The 18,523-nt window shown below is 56.6% G+C and overlaps 1 protein-coding gene across 2 annotated transcripts in view; it reads right to left on the minus strand.

The window, feature by feature from the left end:
* Window positions 1–624: 624 nt before the first annotated feature.
* Window positions 625–18,523, minus strand: part of RAB11FIP4 (RAB11 family interacting protein 4) — a 103,757-nt gene continuing 85,858 nt past the window's right edge. Inside the window, exons 4-15 of one of the 2 annotated variants that reach the window (XM_068978427.1) lie at window positions 11,839–12,065; window positions 9,914–10,108; window positions 9,259–9,393; window positions 8,856–8,891; window positions 7,310–7,409; window positions 6,941–7,044; window positions 5,771–5,911; window positions 3,812–3,893; window positions 3,179–3,316; window positions 2,939–3,097; window positions 1,750–1,893; window positions 625–741 (exon numbers count right to left, since the gene is read on the minus strand). In XM_068978427.1, the coding sequence (XP_068834528.1) occupies window positions 625–741; window positions 1,750–1,893; window positions 2,939–3,097; window positions 3,179–3,316; window positions 3,812–3,893; window positions 5,771–5,911; window positions 6,941–7,044; window positions 7,310–7,409; window positions 8,856–8,891; window positions 9,259–9,393; window positions 9,914–10,108; window positions 11,839–12,065 (1,578 nt within the window). Of the gene's footprint in view, window positions 742–1,749; window positions 1,894–2,938; window positions 3,098–3,178; window positions 3,317–3,811; window positions 3,894–5,770; window positions 5,912–6,940; window positions 7,045–7,309; window positions 7,410–8,855; window positions 8,892–9,258; window positions 9,394–9,913; window positions 10,109–11,838; window positions 12,066–18,523 lie in introns of those variants that run through there. The other variant, XM_068978428.1, reaches the window with a different exon arrangement.

Consider the following 18,523-nt stretch of genomic DNA (forward strand, 5'->3'; position numbering starts at 1 on the left):
CACTGTGCACAAGCCTCACAGGGGGCTGCTGGATGCAGGAAGGGCTTGTGAGGACCCCTGACATGCCGCCCCCCCACCTCCTTCCTTCTCTCCGAACTCAAGCACCTGGGCCTGAAAGGTGGCCGAGGAGGCTGGTGAGGCATTCAAGCTCCTGGAAAAGGTCGTCACTTTGCCCCCGCTCCTAAGGGGAAACAGGAATGGGGGTCAAAGAGCCTGTCGCACTAGAATGCTTTTCAATCCTTGTCCCCAGAGGTAGAATCATTTTGTCCAGTATCTGAAACACAAGCTTCTTCTAGCTCTCGTCATTACAGTAACTCCTGATGGCTAACCTCGCCCCTGCCCACCTCCACGACCCTCTGCCCCCCTTTGCGAGGGGCAGAGGGACCGCAAAACACAGGACAGCTGATGGCGCAGATGGCGCCACGGCTGCTGCCCAGGATCACGCTCTGCTGTGTGCACGGCCTCCCCACATACACACCAGTACACGTTACACAGCGGTGCCCAGAGACACATTTACAGTGTGCGTGGGAGGCCCGGCCCGGGCTGCATCCTCGGGCGGGGTTCTGCCCCTGAATCCTGGGGTCTGGGGGTCCTGCGGCTGCTCTGCAGCCAGCCACCCTCGTCTCAGTGTTTGATCTCGAGGATGGAGGGGTTGTGGTCCAGGATGGCTAGGATGATCTTGTCCATGTACTGCCTCAGCCGGAAGTTGATCTCCTCCTGCTCCTTGAGGGCTTCCATGAGCTGGAGGGAACAAGAAAGCGAGGTCAGAGGGCAGGCAGGGGGCTGGGGTGTGGGCAGAGCCAGTGTCCCAGCAAAACCAGCCTCGGAGCCCGGGCAGGGGGAAAAGTGCAGAGGCGCAGGCCACAACCCCAGAGAGGCCTGGATCATTGGCCTGTTGCGGGGGCCCAGATGTGTGCGATGTTGCTGATAGAGGCAGAGAATGCTGGCCAGAGGCGTTTATAGTCAGGAGTGACACCCAATGTCCCAAGACCCTAAGACCACCCGCTGTTTCTCTCGCCACCCCCAGTCCTGCCGCTGTCCTTCTCCAGGTCAACTCCTGCCATGTCCATGGGATGCGCCTCTGCCCGCAGGCTGGAGGCTGGTGCTCGGCTCATGTGGGCACTCCTCAAGGCCAGGGGCCAGCTCCTGGCTGTGTGTCCCCAGCACAGGGTAAAGGGGTTCGGTGACTCTTGTTGAAATCTAACCTGGGTATCTTGGAGGCCTGATCTTTCATAACCATACCCCAGTGGGGCAGAAAGAGTGGGCTTTGGTGCTAGGGACCTGGGTTCCTCTCTCTCCGTAAGCTGGGTGATCTTGGGTGATCCTGGTCTCCCGATCTGTGACATGGAAGTGTTCAGAAAGCCTTCGCGTTCTCAGAAGATTAAATGAAGACATACTGCACACGCAGGTGCCCCCCAAAATGCTAATATCCTTCTCCTGCTGGCTTGGGTCCAGGGGACATCCGGCCTCCCCTGGATCGCACACTGATGACATCAACGGGCCATTCTGGCACACTCCCGACCAAGCGAACTCAAACTCTGCTCTGCTCCCAACCCCTCTCTCCTCCCACCACATATAGGAAATTGGAGCAGGCTTAACTCTGCCTCCTCTCATTGCTCTGCCCCATCACTCGGGGTCATTGCAGATGGGGACGCCCAGGGGGCCAGGCCCTGGCCTGCTTTTCCTGCCCCGGGGCAGGACTCACGGGCGAGGGCCAGGCTCCATGGCGAGAGCGTGTGGAGATGTTACCTCATCGCGAGAGGCTGTGTCTATTTCCGCTGCCAGGGACTGGGCTTTGGTCTGGGTGGCAAAGAGGTTCTTGGCTTCATAGAGGCTGAGGCTCAAGATTTGTCCATTCAAGTCATCATTCTGATCTCGCAGCTTGTGATTCTCCTGCAGAAGGGACACAGGCAACTGACTCCCACCGGGACCCGCGGCTCCGCGTCCATGGCCTCCTGACCACTCCCCAGGGTGTGCGTCACTGGCCAGTTCAGGACACCCACAGATGACCTGGCCTCTGCTGGGCTCCAGGGCGAGGAGGGCTGGGTCCTGAGGGGGCTTGGGGTCCTGAGGAGGAGTTATAGCCTTGCTCAGGGAGCCAGGTTTCCAGGGAGGAGCATGGCTCCAGACCACCCCTTCTTCCCTGGGGGTGGGTGAGCCGGAAGAGGGGCCCCGGAGGACACTGCCCACTCAGTGGCTCCTTCTCCAACACTGGCCCTTGGTGAGGGAAAGTGATGCTCTGGGTCCCTGGGGTGGCAGGTCAGCTCGTCTCCTTGGCTCCTCCTGCAGTCGGGCTCAGGAATCCTGCTCTGGGGAGTTCTTTCCAGGGTGCCCTCGGCTCCTGTGTGCCTCCTGCCCAGAGCCAGCTGACCAGCCCCATGCTCTAGCTTTCGAATCAAGCCTCCTACCTGCTCACATCTGGGACCCCGGGCGCCCCCTTGTGGCTGAGAAGGGTTGGGGTTTAGGACTGCTGTGGGACGGGGACCTTGAGGAGCCGCCCCACAGGGATAATTTATTCTGCAGGGTCTCTGAGCACCCTCAGGCCCCCGTTGGGTCACTGCCCCTCCTGATCCTGCTTCCCCCACCCCCAAGGCCTGCCCAGTCACAGGAGAGCGTCCAGGAACCCTCTGAAATGGACTCTTGGGCTCAGGGTGGGAGACACTGATGTGTAGCTGGGTGAGGTTTCCTTCTCCCACGTGCCCAGGACAGAAGACTGTTGTCTGTTTCCCGTCATGGATGCTGAGCAAAGACCGACGCTGGGGTTTCCACCCACCTCACCTGAGCTGTGAGAAAGGGCCTGATGATCAAGGTGTCGGGAGGAGCAGGCAACTAGTTACAAGGGAAAAGGAGGCGCTGCGACGCTCAGCCCTGCACAGGAGACACACCCCGAGGGGACCCGGACACCTCGTGCCCTGGGATGGGGGCTCCCGGGGCCTACCTGCTTGAGCCGCTTGACCTCGTGCTCCAACTCGACCTCTCGGGCCCTGGCGTTGAACTCGCCGAGGCTGGAGGACGAGCTGCGGCCCCTGCCTGGCCGCTCGCAGTCCAGCTTGTACATCTGCAGGTGCTCCAGCTCCTTTCGCAAGTCCTCGATGAGCTGCGGGGAAAGAGGCCGGTTGGCAGGAGCACGGATGCGGGGGGCTGGTGGGGTGGGGCGCCCTGGAGCCCACCGGCCCACCTCCTGTGTCGCCTCCCGCTCCTTCTGGAACTCGAGGCGGTTGTGCCGCAGCTTGTCCATCATGCGCTTGTACAGGTCCATCTCATCTTTGAGGCGCAGGCTGGTGTCCTCCAGCCGGTCTGACATGCGCTGCCGCTCCTGCAGCCAGGGAGACCAGGGCAGGGGGAGAGTTCCCAGAGGGCCCGCTGCGCCCTGGGGGGCTTTGCTGGGGGCCTGGGGCAGCCACCTCGACAAATAGGCAATCAGACCAGCCCGCAGGATAGAGCCCTCCAAGGCACGAATTAAAGAAACAGCTAGACCCCTAATTCTAGAGCTGCAATAAGAAAAGCCTCAGGTCTCTACAGTCCTTCAACGATGCCAGATGGATTTGAATAGAAGGTAAGAGTCCAAACAGAATCTGGCCTCTTTCTCCTTATTTTCCCCCATAATACAGAGAAATGTATTCACTGTACAACATTTGGAAAATCAGAAATATGCAAAGACAAACTATTTGTATTTTGTTCCCTTTTTTTTTGGCTAGGGCAATGAGAATTCCAGAAACTAGAAACTGAAAGGCCAGCGATAGCCAACACGGCCTCTCTGTGGATTCAGCTCAAGATCCAAGTCTGAGCAATGCCTGAACCTAACGCTCACCTCATCCAGCTTCTCTGTTTGTGACTTGAGCCGAGTCACCGTTGTTCTAAGCTCGGTGTTTTCTTCCTCTAATTGCTGCACTCTGGGGAAAGGAGGACAAGAGTGTCAGAAATGGAGATTATCTCACAGTCTGACAGTCTGTAGCAATTCTCAGCTCCCTAGAGGAAGGAAGATACCAGAAAATGAGAGAGAGAGAATATGAATAATTGTTCCAAATGGCAGTATGGCTGTGAGCTCCCTGTCATCCAAGGCAAAATGATAAAGATCCTGAATTACTATCATCTTTGAATAAAAGGAAAAACTCACTTGGGAATGAATAAGAGCGCGGGGCTCTTTGTACATGCGTGCTTAGGGCCTGCAACACCCCACGGAGGGAGAGTGGTGCTTTTCTGCTAAATGGAGAGTCCTCCTGCGGTGTCCACGGCGGGGACCCCCTGTGAGGATCCACAGTTTGAAGGCAATGAACGCACCATACTTGGTTTTCGCTCTCCCCTGGGGCTCTTCCCTTGGTGTGTTCTCTGATGCCCACGGGCAGTGGTTCTGACCCTCTAACCCTCTGTGTTAAGTGTTCACAAGGGGGTGTCCAGGTCGATTTTACGTGACCCAAAAAGAGGGGCTGGTGAGCTGGGCCGTCAGCCAGTGGCCCTGGGATGGTGCTGGGCCATTCCCAGCAGGGCATTCCCTCTCCTTCCCACTGTCGCATCCTCCTTGGATGGAGGGCTCCTTGGCCCCAGCTGTCCACTGGGCTCCCCAGGAGAAAAACACTCCTCTCCAGGGCTTGAGGGGAACTCAGACCTGCCCCCACCTACCTGAGGAGGCCGCCTCAAGTGAGGCACAGAGCACCCGAGGGAACAGCGCCCCCTGGAGTCAGGCAAAGGGCCGGCCTCCTGGGCTCTGGCTTCACCCTGGTCGCACACCCACCTGCATCCCAGCCACCTGTCAGCCAGCCGACTGGCCGGCTGTCAGGAGCAGGCAGAGGATGTGATGTTGAATGAGGGACCAGGCTCATTAAGAAACAGGTGCAAAACAACAGCTTCTAGAACATGAGTGGACAATTAAGGGAAATTGGGGGGGCGGGGCGTCTGATTGCATGGAGGTTTGGCCCGCCCAGTCCCCTTTGGGCCTGCTTGACCCTGACAGCCGTGAGGTGGGAGGTGAGAGACCACCTCCCACCCCAGGCTGGGCCGGGCAGAGCTGAGGAGAAGGGGGGCAGCCATCCACTGTGTCAGGGGCCCAGGAGGGCCTCTGGCCTGGGTCAGCGGGGAGGGCCTTGGACATCCTCAGAGTCCCCACCTAGGTGCAGTCGTCAGCGGTGCCGCAGCCCGTCTGCCTTCCTGCTCACTCTACGGGGAGGCTGACGGATGGATATTGAGGCCCAGGAAGAGACAGAGGACGTCCAACGTCACAGAGCTAGTGGGTGACCACGCCAGGCCCCCAGGTCGTCCTCCCCTGCCTGCCTCCGGTGCAAACAGCTGTGGCCCAGGCCCAGGGGCAGCCCTGCACAGCCTCTGCCCCCGGGTTGCCGGGTCAGGGCGCCCTAGTGTTCAGGGGTGGGGAGAACCCAACAGCAGGGGGCGCTCCAAGCCTGGACAGCAGACCCAGGCCAGGACTCAGGGCGAGACCTGTGTGTGCACATTCCCTTAACCTATTCTCTGCTGCTGCTGCTAAGTGGCTTCAGTCATGTCAGACTCTGTGCGACCCCATAGACGGCAGCCCACCAGGCTCCCCCGTCCCTGGGATTCTCCAGGCAAGAACACTGGAGATAAAGCATCACTTCCAGTTGGACCTACTATGAAAAATGTTACTTTGCACATTCTTTTACCTGCTTCCTAGAGAACACGCCCAGGCGTTCAGGTATCAAAAGGAGAACTGTTAGGACCAGAGGCTTCCCCGTGGGCTCAGTTTTCCCATCTAAATAATGGGACTGCATCTGCCCGCAGAGGCATCAGAGGGACCCACCTGGTGGTGAGCAGCTCGATCTCCGTGCTGCGCTCGCGCTCCAGCTTGCTGTAGGCCTCGCGGTGGCGCCTCGCCTCCTCCTCCAGGGCCTGCTCGGCCGTGGTCTCCTGGTCCTTCACCATCTCCTCCAGCTCGTGCACCCTGCGGAGAGGCGTGTGGGCCCCAGTGCAGGGCCAGCTCTCGTGGCCTCACTCTCCTCCCCTCAACCTAGGCTGCGACCAAGGGGAGCCCCGGACCCCACGTCACCGACAGCCCAACTGTGGGCTGGCAGCTCTACTGACAGATGAACGGGGGACCCCGCAGAAGCTAAGGAGAGGCAGGCCAGCCACGCGTGCCACCGAGGGGCGGCGCCGGCAGTCAGTCCAGAGGGGAGAAGCGGGTCTCCTAGGGCAGCACGGAGAGGGCCGGCCTCACTGGAGCCGGATCAAACAGCCCAGAGGCCTCGCCTCCTCTTTTCACTCCCTCCCTTCCAGGATGGGATGCCTCTGATCAACAGTTCAGCTCACTGGGCACCTTGACTGCAAACATGGGCACGTCCTGGCTGGTGGTGAGCACGCCAGAGCTGGGGAAGGCCTGGCACCACTGTGGACCTTCTAACCCTGTGACTGGTGGCCAGGATGGTGTACCTCTCCGGGACATGACCCTCTGTGAGGCTGACCCTCTGGGCTGCCCAAGAGGACCCGTCTTTGAGTCCTCCAAGGTTGAGGACCAGACCCTGGGTGGGGATCAGTTTACCAAGTTTCAGGAGGGTTATACTCTACACGCACCACCTCATCAAGCTGTGTTCAGTGGGCCTCTGTCGGGCGGTGGGGGGAAGAGCAATGCCTGGACCCCTCCCACAGGTGGCAGGTGTGAGCCTGACTCCCACCAGCGTCTCCCTCTGTAAAGCTTGTCCCCCGGAACGGAGCCAGGCTCTCATTGTTGCAGGACAGAGACAGGAAATGGGTCTCAACTTCCACCTTTGACCCGAGCTGGGGCTGCAGACCTGGAGGGCCGAGGTCAAGCTCTGCCTGTCTTCCTGTCCCCTAAAGACCTGTCCCCCTGGGGGCCCAACATGGGCAGGGCCGACAGCAAGGTGCTGACAGGTCACAGGCCCGCCGAGCTGGAAGGACATGCAGGTCACCCCCGCCCGAGCTCCCCCGGGGCCGTCGCAGCCGAGGCCGGCCTGACCTGTGCACCAGCTGTGTATTCTCCTGCTTCAGCCTGCTCTTCAGGTCCCCGTTGGTCAGGCTGTCGTTCTCCAGCTCTGTCACCTTTTTTTCCAGGAAGCTCACCTACCATAAGGGGGTGGCGGAGAAAACCTTTGAGTCCTCGGGACAGAGAACCTAACGATGGTGAGACTGAGGCCAGGACCCCCACTGGTGTGTGAAGAGGAGTCATGTTGGGGTGGGGATGGGATGGATGTGTCCAGGTGGTCGGGGCTGCCTACCCCCAACTCCTGGGTCTTCCAAGTCCCCAGGCAGTACCTCGGAGCACCCCAACCCCACCCCAGGGGGCACACGTGGTGAGTCCCGTCTGCCTACACCCGCCCTGGCGCACCTTCTCCGTGATGTCGTTGTCACAGGAGTCAATGCTGTCCCGGAACAGGTCCTCGGTGCTGCCGTTGCTGCTGCTAAAGTTGCTGCTGTGCATGAGCTGCCTGGGGGTGGTGTGGTGGGGGGGGAATGCATGTCTGTGCATGAGCTGCCTGGTGGGGAGGGGGAGGCCTGTCCCGCTGCAGGGCCCTTGGGGAGACTGGGGTTCAGACTCAGCCTATGGGCTGGGGGAGCACCCCAGACCGCTGGGAGAGTACCAGGAACCCCTCTGAGGAGGCTGCCCTCCCTCAGTCAGGGGAGCAAACTGGCCTGACCCCTGACCTCAAGAGATTGCTTTGCCCAGAGGACAGCAGACAAGCTGCAATGGCCCTCCTGAGCCCGGCAGACGTGGTCAGTCCATCAGGGACTTTCCTCCTGCTCCCTGTGCTCACTGGGGGTCCAGCTATGAGGTGACGTGGGACCCAGCTAGTGGAGGCACCCTCCCCCAGCCCCACCTCCTGAGCCCCTTCCACCTGGGAACCACCCCAATGAAGCGGCTGGGCACCACAATCCGGGAAGAGGGCCTGGGCCCCCCGAGGCCACCCAGCCCCCTAACCAAGCTGACTCCTGCTATGTCACTGGGGACCCAGGCGTGGGTAGGGGAACGGAAACCCATCCAGGATGTGCACGACTATGGGCTAGTGAGTGGGACTGAAAAGGAGCCACGGCTGTCCAGGTGACCCCTTACCTGAGGCAGAAACCCCCGCTGCTCCCCAGCGGCCCCCACCTCCCACTCCGTGCCAGGCAGCAGCCGGGGTCTCAGCCAAGACGCCGCCTCACCCGAGCGCCTGGACCCTCGCTGCAGCTGCCAGGGCCCCGGGTGCGGACCTGGGCGAGTCTGCGGGAGAGCTGGTGCGGGACCTGGTGGGCCCAGGAGCAGAGGGACCAGCTCCAGGGGAGACCCTCATGCCCCATCTCTGTCAGCGGGAAGCCCAGGGCCTCTGCTGGTAGGGCTGCCTGCTCCAGAGCACAGGGAAGCACATGGAGTGTGGGGCGGACTGTGTCTCTCAGGGCACCCCTGGGGTGCCTGCCAGAGGCAGGGGCAGCTGCGGGTTCAGAGGCTGAACCCTGCCGGGAGGGACACCAGGTAGGCCGGGGAGGAGCCCAGCCCTTCTTTCCTGGAAGTGGATCGTCCGTCCGCTGCCTGCACTACCCTGGGACGCCTCATCCCCTCTGTGCGTCCAGCCACACAAAGGGCACTGGCTGGGTCTGAGTTGCTGGCACAGAGTTGGCCACGCTGGCAGCAGGAGTGTAGTGCAAGACACTACAGCATTCAACCCGAGCTACCCTGCTCAGGTGGTAAAGAATCTGCCTGAAATGCAGGAGACCCGGGTTCGATTCCTGGGCCGAGAGGATGCCCTGGGGGAAGGCGTGGCTACCCATTCTACTATTCTTGCATGGAGAATCCCATGGACAGAGGAGCCTGGTGGGCTACAGTCCATGGGGTCACAAGAGTTGGACACGACTGAGTGACACACACACACATACACACCCCCGGTGGGGGACCTTACCGTCCGAAGGCCGTGCTGGAGATCTTTCGATTGGGGCTACACAGAGAGACAAAGAGAGAGAGAAGGCCATTGAACAGAGGGGCCTCTAGCCCACTGCTTCCTCTGCCCTGGCCACAGCATACGCAAATGCAGGCGAGGCTTTTTTCTGCCCACTGAAGGGAATTTACACATCAGCTTGGCCCTCAGAACTGCCCCTGATCACCTGCCAGGAGAGAGTGGGGCCCCTAGTCACCGACCAGGAGAGAGAGGGGGGCCCCAGTCACCGACCAGGAGAGGGTGGGGCCCCCAGTCACAGACCAGGAGAGAGAGGGGGCCCCCAGTCACCGACCAGGAGAGGGTGGTGCTTCTTCCCCGGGTCCCCCCCCCCCTGCCCCGACCCCTACGCTGGTCCCCGGGGCCGCACCTGTTGGCCTTTAGGCTCTTGAGCCGGGCTTCCAGGTCGTTGAGCAGGCTGATTTTCTTGCAGCACTGGGAGCAGTAGACGTCCACGGGCTCGCTGTCGTACGCGTGCCGCATCTTTCGCGGCGTCTGCCCCGCGCTGGGTTGTAAGAAGGAAAAAGGTTCACCTTCGGAACCGCTGTCCAGTTCGGTGCCCCATCCCGCTGAGCTTATTACTAGGTTCTCTGAAACCTGTAAGCCTTGTGTGTGTGTGTGTGTGTGTTTGGGGGTGGGGAGTGGAACTACAACAGTAGAGCTCCCTCTTCCAGTGCTCTCAAAGAGGAAGCCAATGAGTTGTACCCATTTCACAGAGGAGGAAACTGACAGTTAATGTCAGAGTAAGCAATGACTCAGCTGCGTGGGAAGGTATCAACATGCCACTTGGCGTCTGCAGCCCCTCAGGCTGGTTAATTTGGTTTCTTCCCCAAGATAGAAGGAAGGAGGAATTCCAGACCCCCAACCCCCAGCCCCCTGCAGGATTCAGAGGCAGTTCCTGCCCATCTACAGGAGCAGAGCCCAGTTAGTTCACGGCTCTGCCTGCCGAACCCCCCCGGGATGAGGCAGGATTGGTTCTGCCACTTTTCCTGGATCCCAAAGGCCGCTGTAGACTGAGGGGTCACCTGGAGGACACGGACGACCCCAGGTCCGAGTAGACGTTGGTCCTGGTCTCGTCGTCCGGGCAGGGGCTGCTGGGGGCACAGTCCACGTCATCCGCCTCCCCGTAGTCCTCAAACTGCTCCTCGTTGCTGATGAGCGAGGTGGTGGAGTGCGTGGAGAGGTCTGACGTGGTCATGGACGGAGGGTGGCCCAGGGACCTGAGTGCAGGACAAGGGCCAGCTGCGAACCGGGGGGCCGCCACAGCCTGTGGGGGACAGGCAGGCCAGGACACCAGGATCCTGACGACGAAGCCTGTCCTCCTGCCCCGGTTAAGTACACTCTGGGGATCGTATCCTAAGGGAAACATCTCATCACAGAAAAAGTTTCTGCTCCAGAGATGCTCAAATCGACATTTCCACAGGGCAGCAAAACACTGCTTACAACTCAATGGCTTATTGAAGCAACACTGAAATGGCTATTAAATGATAGCCTGTATCAGTAAATGAAATGATCACATAAACTGTGGACTCTCAAACTGTTGTGGAAAGGTTAAAAAAAAAAAAACATTGGCAATAACGTGGAAAAATTAAAACTCTAAAGCTTTTTTTAATTTAAAAAAATTAAAAAATTAAAACTAAAAGCTAACTTAAAAACATGTTTTTAAAGTTTTCCCAGGTAGCACTAAGTGGTAAAGAATCCACCTGCAACCCGCTCCAGTATTCTTGCCTGGAAAATTCCATGGACAGAGCCTGGCATGGTTACAGTCCATGAGGCGGAAAAGTCGGACATGACTGAGCACACACACGCAAAATTAAAACCAACAATGACACAAAAGAGGTAAAATTTTAAGCATAAAAAGGCTAAGCATGAGATGGGTCTACACAGAAGAAGGAAAAGCAGGAAGTGAAAATATTTAAACGGCAATCAGGCTTGGGGTGTGGAGAGTGGCGCCATCAGTAAAGTGAGTTACCTGCCCTTCATTCTCACTTTTTCTCCCTTTTTCAAGCTGTGTAAGTGCTCATGTTCCAACAATGAATGAGGTTTTTAAAATAACAATGAGTTACGAGGCAGGATGCGTCTCCTATGTTTATAGGGAGGAATTCTTGTCCAAAGAAGCCTGACGCCACAGATCACGGGTCAGAGACCCTGAGTCTCTCACAGGTGACCCAGGGTGGCCTGGGGCGGTGTCAGGGGCTGGCTGCACCTGCTCTGCAACCTAAGAACAAAGAAGTACAGCTAGCACATCACCTGGCAGAACACATCTTCCCTTGAGTCACTGGATGGTAGCTGCTCATTAACTAGGATCTCTCCACCCTCTAAGACTCCGCACTCAAAACTGGGAAACAGTGATGCAGGCATCACAGCCTTAAATGACAGGGTGACAAAGATCAGGTCTTTCGGCACCCCCACCCTATTCATTTACTTCTCTATCTGCCCTCCGGTTCCTTAGGGCCTGGGGCTGCATTTGTCACATTCCTCACTTTGCTCTTGCATAAATTTGACTAAAACTCTTGGCACCCACTGCTGGCTGCCTCCCGGAGACTGGTCCCGGAAAACACGGGAATGATCGGGTAGCAGATGATTAGCCAATAGGTCAAAGGGTCTGCGGTCCCCATGACCGGCTGTCCAGGGGCTGTGGTCACAAGCACAGTGGATGGACCGCTCCCAGGAAGCAACATGGATGAACAACTTCAAAGGCACCTCCTCCCTTGAAGACCATGACTTCTAGAGCCACTGGGGTTTGAGAACACCTGAACTGAGAAAATACATTAGGCTGAAACGTATGAAATTGCCTTTTCCTTGAAAGGTGCAAATGATGAAAAGCTGACAATTTTGTTTGGTCAACAGATACTGGAAGCCCTTGCTTCCTTTTCCAAATCTCTGGGCTGATCATCACATGTTCATCACCTTCTCCTGATGCCTGAAGCTCCAGGCAGTCTTAACTCACTTGTCCTCGGGCAGGAACAGGCCTCCTAGACCTGCATCCTTCTCGGCGGGAATTCCAACCGGCCCCTCCAGGATCCGGGTGCTCTCCATGGGGCCCTCCATGTCGAACTCCTGGGGGCCCTCGGGCGGGGCCAGCGTCATGGCCTCATCCTCATCCTCGGGAAAGAAGTCTGGCGCTGTGGGCAGGAGCTCACCATCAGCGAAGGTGGGGTCTGGCACCTCGCTGCCCTGGGGAAGACGAAAGGGGACAGCATGAGTGAGCCTGGCTTCTGGGGCTCAGCACTGCTCCTCAGACCACAGGGACGCCAGGAGGGGACTGGCAGGTGGTGCCAGGGAGCCACAGACCCCAAGACCTCGGGTATGAGACCCTGGCACGTGATCTGTCTTGGGGGCCTCTTAAGCAAGCCCAGTGAGGGGTGGGAACCTCTGGGACCGCCGTCCGTGGAGAAGGGCCACAGCCAGGCCAGCTGCATGGTTCAGACCCCGCTCGGCAGGGTCTCCAACCCAAAGTCTGGACAGGAAGCCAGGTGACTCAGACAAGGCTTCTTAGGGTTATATTATAAGGGCACAGCCCCAGTGAAAACGACAATGACCTAGCAGAGTTTGATGCAACATGCTACAGGGGCATCAGCAGAGCCTAAGGGTTGGCCCCCCTCTGTCCCCCAACGCCTTGATTCTGGGCGTGTCAAATATTGTCTCTGAACTCCAGTTCTGGCCTCTCTGTAAGCTGAGAATGGCAACGGAATCCTACGGATCCCTGTTCCCAACAGGACCTCGATGGATAACCCCTGGCCACAAGTCTGTCCCGGCCCGGCCACAGCCACCTTACTGCTGTTGCTGTTCAGGGCTAAGTTGTGTCCGACTCTTTGGGACTCCATGGACTGCAGCATGCCAGGCCTCTCTCTAGCCCTCACCATCTCCCGGAGTTCACCCAAGTGCATGTTCATTGAATCGGTGATGCTATCCAACCACAGCCACCCTGGGGAGCGAGAATTCTAGGTCTCTCAAGGCTGAGCTTTGGGCCGGTCCCCAGGGTCCTCACACACTGCCCGGCACAATGCCAGCACACCATAAAGATCTGCCCAAACCTTTTGCCAAAACTGTCTGAGACGATCTCTGGGTTTACTCAGCATTTACCCTAGCCTGAGAGGCAGCTTTCGGCAAGTCATTTTTCAAGGCTGCTTTGCCCCCAAGGAGGTAGGAACCCCTAAGGATCCTTTGCCCCTAACGATGCCTCCACCTGCTCCCAGCTGAGATGTCAACTACCCCCCAGGTTCTTCGGCCTGCTCCTCAGCTAGGGTTGGCAGAGCCTCAGTTAGAGGTGGTTCCTCCAGCCCCAGGACAACAGGAAGGTTAACAGTAACAGGGCTGTGAAAAGCCTTGGGGCATCTCAGACAACAGGATCAGAGACACTCAAGGAAGGTGGTGAGTGAGCAGCGTAGCTGTGTCCGCTGGTAAGCAGGCAGCCTCTCCTGGGGGTCTGTCCCCACCAAGACGTGCTGAGGCTAAGAATAGATGGTGATTAATGAGCCTGGCTCCTGCCTGTGCCGTGACTCGGGCTGAGCACCAGATGGACCAATAAAGCCAGCATCAGGCAGCCAGCCACCCCTGACTGTGGAGGCCGAGGGGCTGTGTAATTAAACTCACCCCTAGTGTTCATGTGGCCCTTTCCACCTTTCTTGTTTAGTCGCTAAGCTGTGTCTGACTCTATGTCATAATCCAACCCCACAGAGCTCCAAACCTGATCAGATCTTATGTCCTAAGCAAGCTCTTGTCAGCAAGCCTGAAGCTGTGTTCCCGTAGGAACAAAGAAAACCCAGCATTCACAGACCGACCACTCATCAATTCTGGACACCGAGTTGAGACTTCATGTATAATCTCATTTGGGCTTTACGACCCTTTGAGATACAGATTCCCATCCCCATTTTACTAACGAGGAAGTCCAGGCTCAGACAGTAACCTGTCAGAAGTCCCCTGGCTGGTGGGCAAAGGACCCCCACTGCCTCTGACCACCGCTTGCCTGGTTCTATTTATCCCTGATGCAACCCATGCTTCATAGATTTTCAGACCCCACGGTGATCATGAAGAGAGACACATGGCAGGGGCACGTAACTAACTGTGAAGCCCGATGCTCCGCCTAATGCTGCAACTTCCACATGCCACCCCCTACCCGGCCCCCAGCAGGGCATCTCCAGGATGGTGCAAGGCCACCGGGCGGGGGGCGTCCTCCAGGGAGAGCTGGGCTACGGAGGAGTAAGGTGTGTGCTCTGTTCACCCACCCGCAGGCTTTCACCCTCCCAGACACGGCAGCGCTGGCTGGGAGTCCCGGCTCTGTGGCTCACGAAAGGGGGCCTGGTCACTCTGCAAGTGGGTGTTCCTCCCCGTCTTCACGGCCCCGAAGGCCGGGTCTCCTTCCACTGCTGTCTGGCCTGGGGCCACGTGGGCATCAATGGGAGTACTGGGGTCAGACTGTGAGTCAGCCACGGCCATGCCTTTCCCCTGGAACCGTGTCAGCAGGCGTCCCCAGGAGGCTGCCACCCAGCCGGCCTCCAGAAGGCAGGCAGGCTGGGCCTCGTGGAGACCAGTGTCTGTGTGCAAGCATCTGGCTTGGTCTCTGGCTAACGCATGTTTGCCTTACTGGAGGCTGAGTTTCTTTTTTTTTTTTAATTTTTAGTTTTACTTTATTTTACAATACTGTATTGGTTTTGCCATACATTGACATGAATCCACCACGGGTGTACATGTGATCCCAAACATGAACCCCCCCTCACCTCCCTCCCCACAACATCCCACTGGGTCATCCCCGTGCATCAGCCCCAAGCATGCTGTATCCTGCATCGGACACAGACTGGCGATTCGATTCTTACATGATAGTATACATGTTTCAATGCCATTCTCCCAAATCATCCCACCCTCTCCCTCTCCCTCTGAGACCAAAGGTCCGCTATACACATCTGTGTCTTTTTTGCTGTCTTGCATACAGGGTCATCATTGCCATCTTTCTAAATTCCATATATGTGTTAGTATACTGTATTGGTGTTTTTCTTTCTGGCTTACTTCACTCTGTATAATCGGCTCCAGTTTCATCCATCTCATCAGAACGGATTCAAATGTATTCTTTTCAATGGCTGAGTAATACTCCATTGTGTATATGTACCACAGCTTTCTTATCCATTCATCTGCTGATGGACATCTAGGTTGCTTCCATGTCCTGGCTATTATAAACAGTGCTGCAATGAACATTGGGGTACATGTGTCTCTTTCAATTCTGGTTTCCTTGGTGTGTATGCCCAGCAGTGGGATTGCTGTGTCATATGGCAGTTCTATTTGCAATTTTTTAAGGAATCTCCACACTGTTTTCCATAGTGGTTGTACTAGTTTGCATTCCCACCAACAGTGTAGGAGGGTTCCCTTTTCTCCACACCCTCTCCAGCATTTATTGCTTGCAGATTTTTGGATCGCAGCCATTCTGACTGGTGTGAAGTGGTACCTCATTGTGGTTTTGATTTGCATTTCTCTAATAACGAGTGATGTTGAGCATCTTTTCCTGTGTTTGTTAGCCATCCGTATGTCTTCTTTGGAGAAATGTCTATTTAGTTCTTTGGCCCATTTTTTGATTGGGTCGTTTATTTTTCTGGAATTGAGTTGCATAAGTTGCTTGTATATTTTTGAGATTAGTTGTTTGTCAGTTGTTTCATTTGCTATTATTTTCTCCCATTCAGAAGGCTGTCTTTTCACCTTGCTTATAGTTTCCTTTGTTGTGCAGAAGCTTTTAATTTTAATTAGATCCCATTTGTTTATTTTTGCTTTTATTTCCAGAATTCTGGGAGGTGGATCATATAGGATCCTGCTGTGATTTATGTTGGAGAGTGTTTTGCCTATGTTCTCCTCTAGGAGTTTTATAGTTTCTGGTCTTACATTTAGATCTTTAATCCATTTTGAGTTTATTTTCATGTGCGGTGTTAGAAAGTGATCTAGTTTCATTCTTTTACAAGTGGTTGACCAGTTTTCCCAGCACCACTTGTTAAAGAGATTGCCTTTACTCCATTGTATATTCTTGCCTCCTTTGTCAAAGATAAGGTGTCCATATGTGTGTGGATTTATCTCTGGGCTTTCTATTTTGTTCCATTGATCTATATTTCTGTCTTTGTTTGGAGGCTGAGTTTCAGCCAGGCACTCTGTCCTGACACCCAACTCACAGGACGCAGGTGGGGACCGACAGCCCCTCTCACCTGAGGTCCCATGGAGACATGCCCACACTCCTGGCACCTGGCCCAAGGCCCTGCCCAGGGGGGAAAGAGTGGCCTGGAGTGGGCTGTCTCAGCCACAGGAGGGGCAGGGGCAGCAGAGGGGTCAGACACCCCACGGGGGCCCCTCCCCAACTTGACCCCCACCTCCTGGGCATAGTTTTACTCTTTGATTGAGCAGGGTCCACAGCTGCTGGGCTCTTCACCCTTGACAAAGCACCTTGTCTCACACGCACACAGCGTTTGTCTCTCAACAGCCCTGGGAGAGCTCCAGGGAGAGAAGGAGGTTAGGATGAAGATTCCTCTCGTTCATCGACACACACGGGAGATCGGAGCAGGAGGGGCTGCCTGGAACGCCCGGGCCACAGACGCCCCCGCTGAGACCTGGAGCTGGGCTCCGGACACACCATGTCCAGGACCCTCAACCCCACAGCCCCCACTACACACACACGTGCACACCCTCTCAACACATCAGCCTTTTCTTTTACAAAACAGCTGCTCTCCCTACGGCAACACCTCTTCGTTCAACCCACAACTGTTGCTCAAGGCAAGTGGAAATTTTAATTGTAGCTTCGAAACCATTTCTAGAGCAGACAGTCCCTGACTTATGATGGCTCAACCTATGATTTTTTGACTTTACAATGGTGTGAAAGTGACGCTCGCTCAGTAGACACACGGACTCTGAAGTCTGAATTTTGCTCTTTTTCCAGGCTAACAATGTGTGGTCTGACGCTCTCCTGATACTGAGGGGCCTTGGCGCCCGGTCAGATACGTGATCATGAGGGTGAACAACTGACACGCTCACAGCCATTCTGTTTTTCACTTAGCACAGCTTTCAGTCAATTACATGAGCCACTCAACACAATTTCTGGCCCCTCTTAGGGGCTGTGTGTTGCAGGAGCCGAGCTGTCCCTACAGCCCGTGGGTCCCCGGCTAGTCAGCCAGCTCTAGGACAGACCAGAGGCCAGGAGGTATGCCGTCCTTAAGGGACTAGGGTTTCTGAAGAGTTCTGAGGTCCAAGGCTGAGCAAACAGGTCCCAGCCAGCCGCTCTGGGGGGGGCATGTCTGCAGCACCAGCATCTGCTCCCCTCGCCCCTGTTCTGGGCTAGGGCGGGATGCTGCTGGCCTCAGCTGGAAGTGGGAGCCCAGAGGCACACAGTCTTGCCCGTGGTGACCCCCTCTCTCCAATCTCAGGAGCAGCCTTCACCCACCAGCAGGTCCCAAGTCACCTCTTCCTCTGTAGGAAGCTGGCATGAGCTGAATTCAATGGCTGATAAGAAGGCCGAGCATCAGGACTGGTGGGGCCCTTCCAAGCCTTGGAGTGGCCAACAATGCTCTGAGCGGGTGTGGAGGGCCCCAGATGGATGACTTTCTTTGGCCCTCCCCATCCCAGCCCAAGGGGCTTCCCAGGTGGCTCAGCGGTAAAAAATCCACCTGCCAATGCAGGAGATTTGGGTTCCGTTCCTGGCTTCGGAAGATCCTCTGGAGAGGGAAATGGCAACCCACTCCAGTACTCTTGTCTTGAGAATCCCATGGACAGAGGAGCCTGGTGGGCTACTGTCCACAGGGTTGTAAAGAGTTGAATACAACTGAAGCAATGTAGCAGCCCAGCCCATTTTCCTAGCAGCCAAAAGACTCCAGGTGACCCCATTTCCACATTCCCCAGGAAGGGGGAAGACCCAAAGGAGATGAATATGAGGACTTCTGCACCTGAACCCCCACAGTCAGCGTCACAGAGAGCACAGCGCGGGTGATTGACAATGCACCCAAACGGAGGTGCGGATGGCTGGCTGGGAGGAGCCCCGCATGAGAGCCCCGAGTGCCGACCCCAGCGCGGCCGCTGGTGGCTGTGACCCAGCTGTTCAATCTCTGAGCTTCATCTAAAGACAGGGGTGGACACACCTACCTGGCAAGACTGCCGTGAAGAATCTAGGACAATGCCTTGCACCTCACAGGTGCCGGAAACACAGCAAAGGGGGGCAGAGCCGCGTGAGGAGCAAACTGAGAGCGGACTGGCCGGCTCAGATCCCGGCCCCGCTACTGAGCAGCTCTGTGCTCTCGGTTATTCAGCTTCTCGGTCTCCCCGCCCAGGGAAGGGTTAAACGAGTTGGCACCTATTTTAAGCCGAGCTCAAACTATAGTGTTAGTCGCTCAGTCCCATCTGATTCTTCGCAACGTTATGGACCACAGCCCACCAGACTCCTCTGTCCATGGGATTCTCCAGGCAAGAATACCAGAGCAGGTTGCCATTCCCTTCTCCAGGGGATCTTCCCAACCCAGAGACCGAACTTGGGTCTCCTAAATTGTAGGCAGATTCTATACCATCTGAGCCACCAGGGAGGCCCTTTCTAAGCAGAAAGTGTTCAAAAAAATCTATTATTGTCTTCACTGTATTGAGAGAAGGCAGTTGGGGTGCCTGCTGGCCTAGTGGCCCCACTC

Source organism: Capricornis sumatraensis, chromosome 8 (genome assembly GCF_032405125.1).
Source record: "Capricornis sumatraensis isolate serow.1 chromosome 8, serow.2, whole genome shotgun sequence".
Lineage (NCBI taxonomy): Eukaryota > Metazoa > Chordata > Mammalia > Artiodactyla > Bovidae > Capricornis > Capricornis sumatraensis.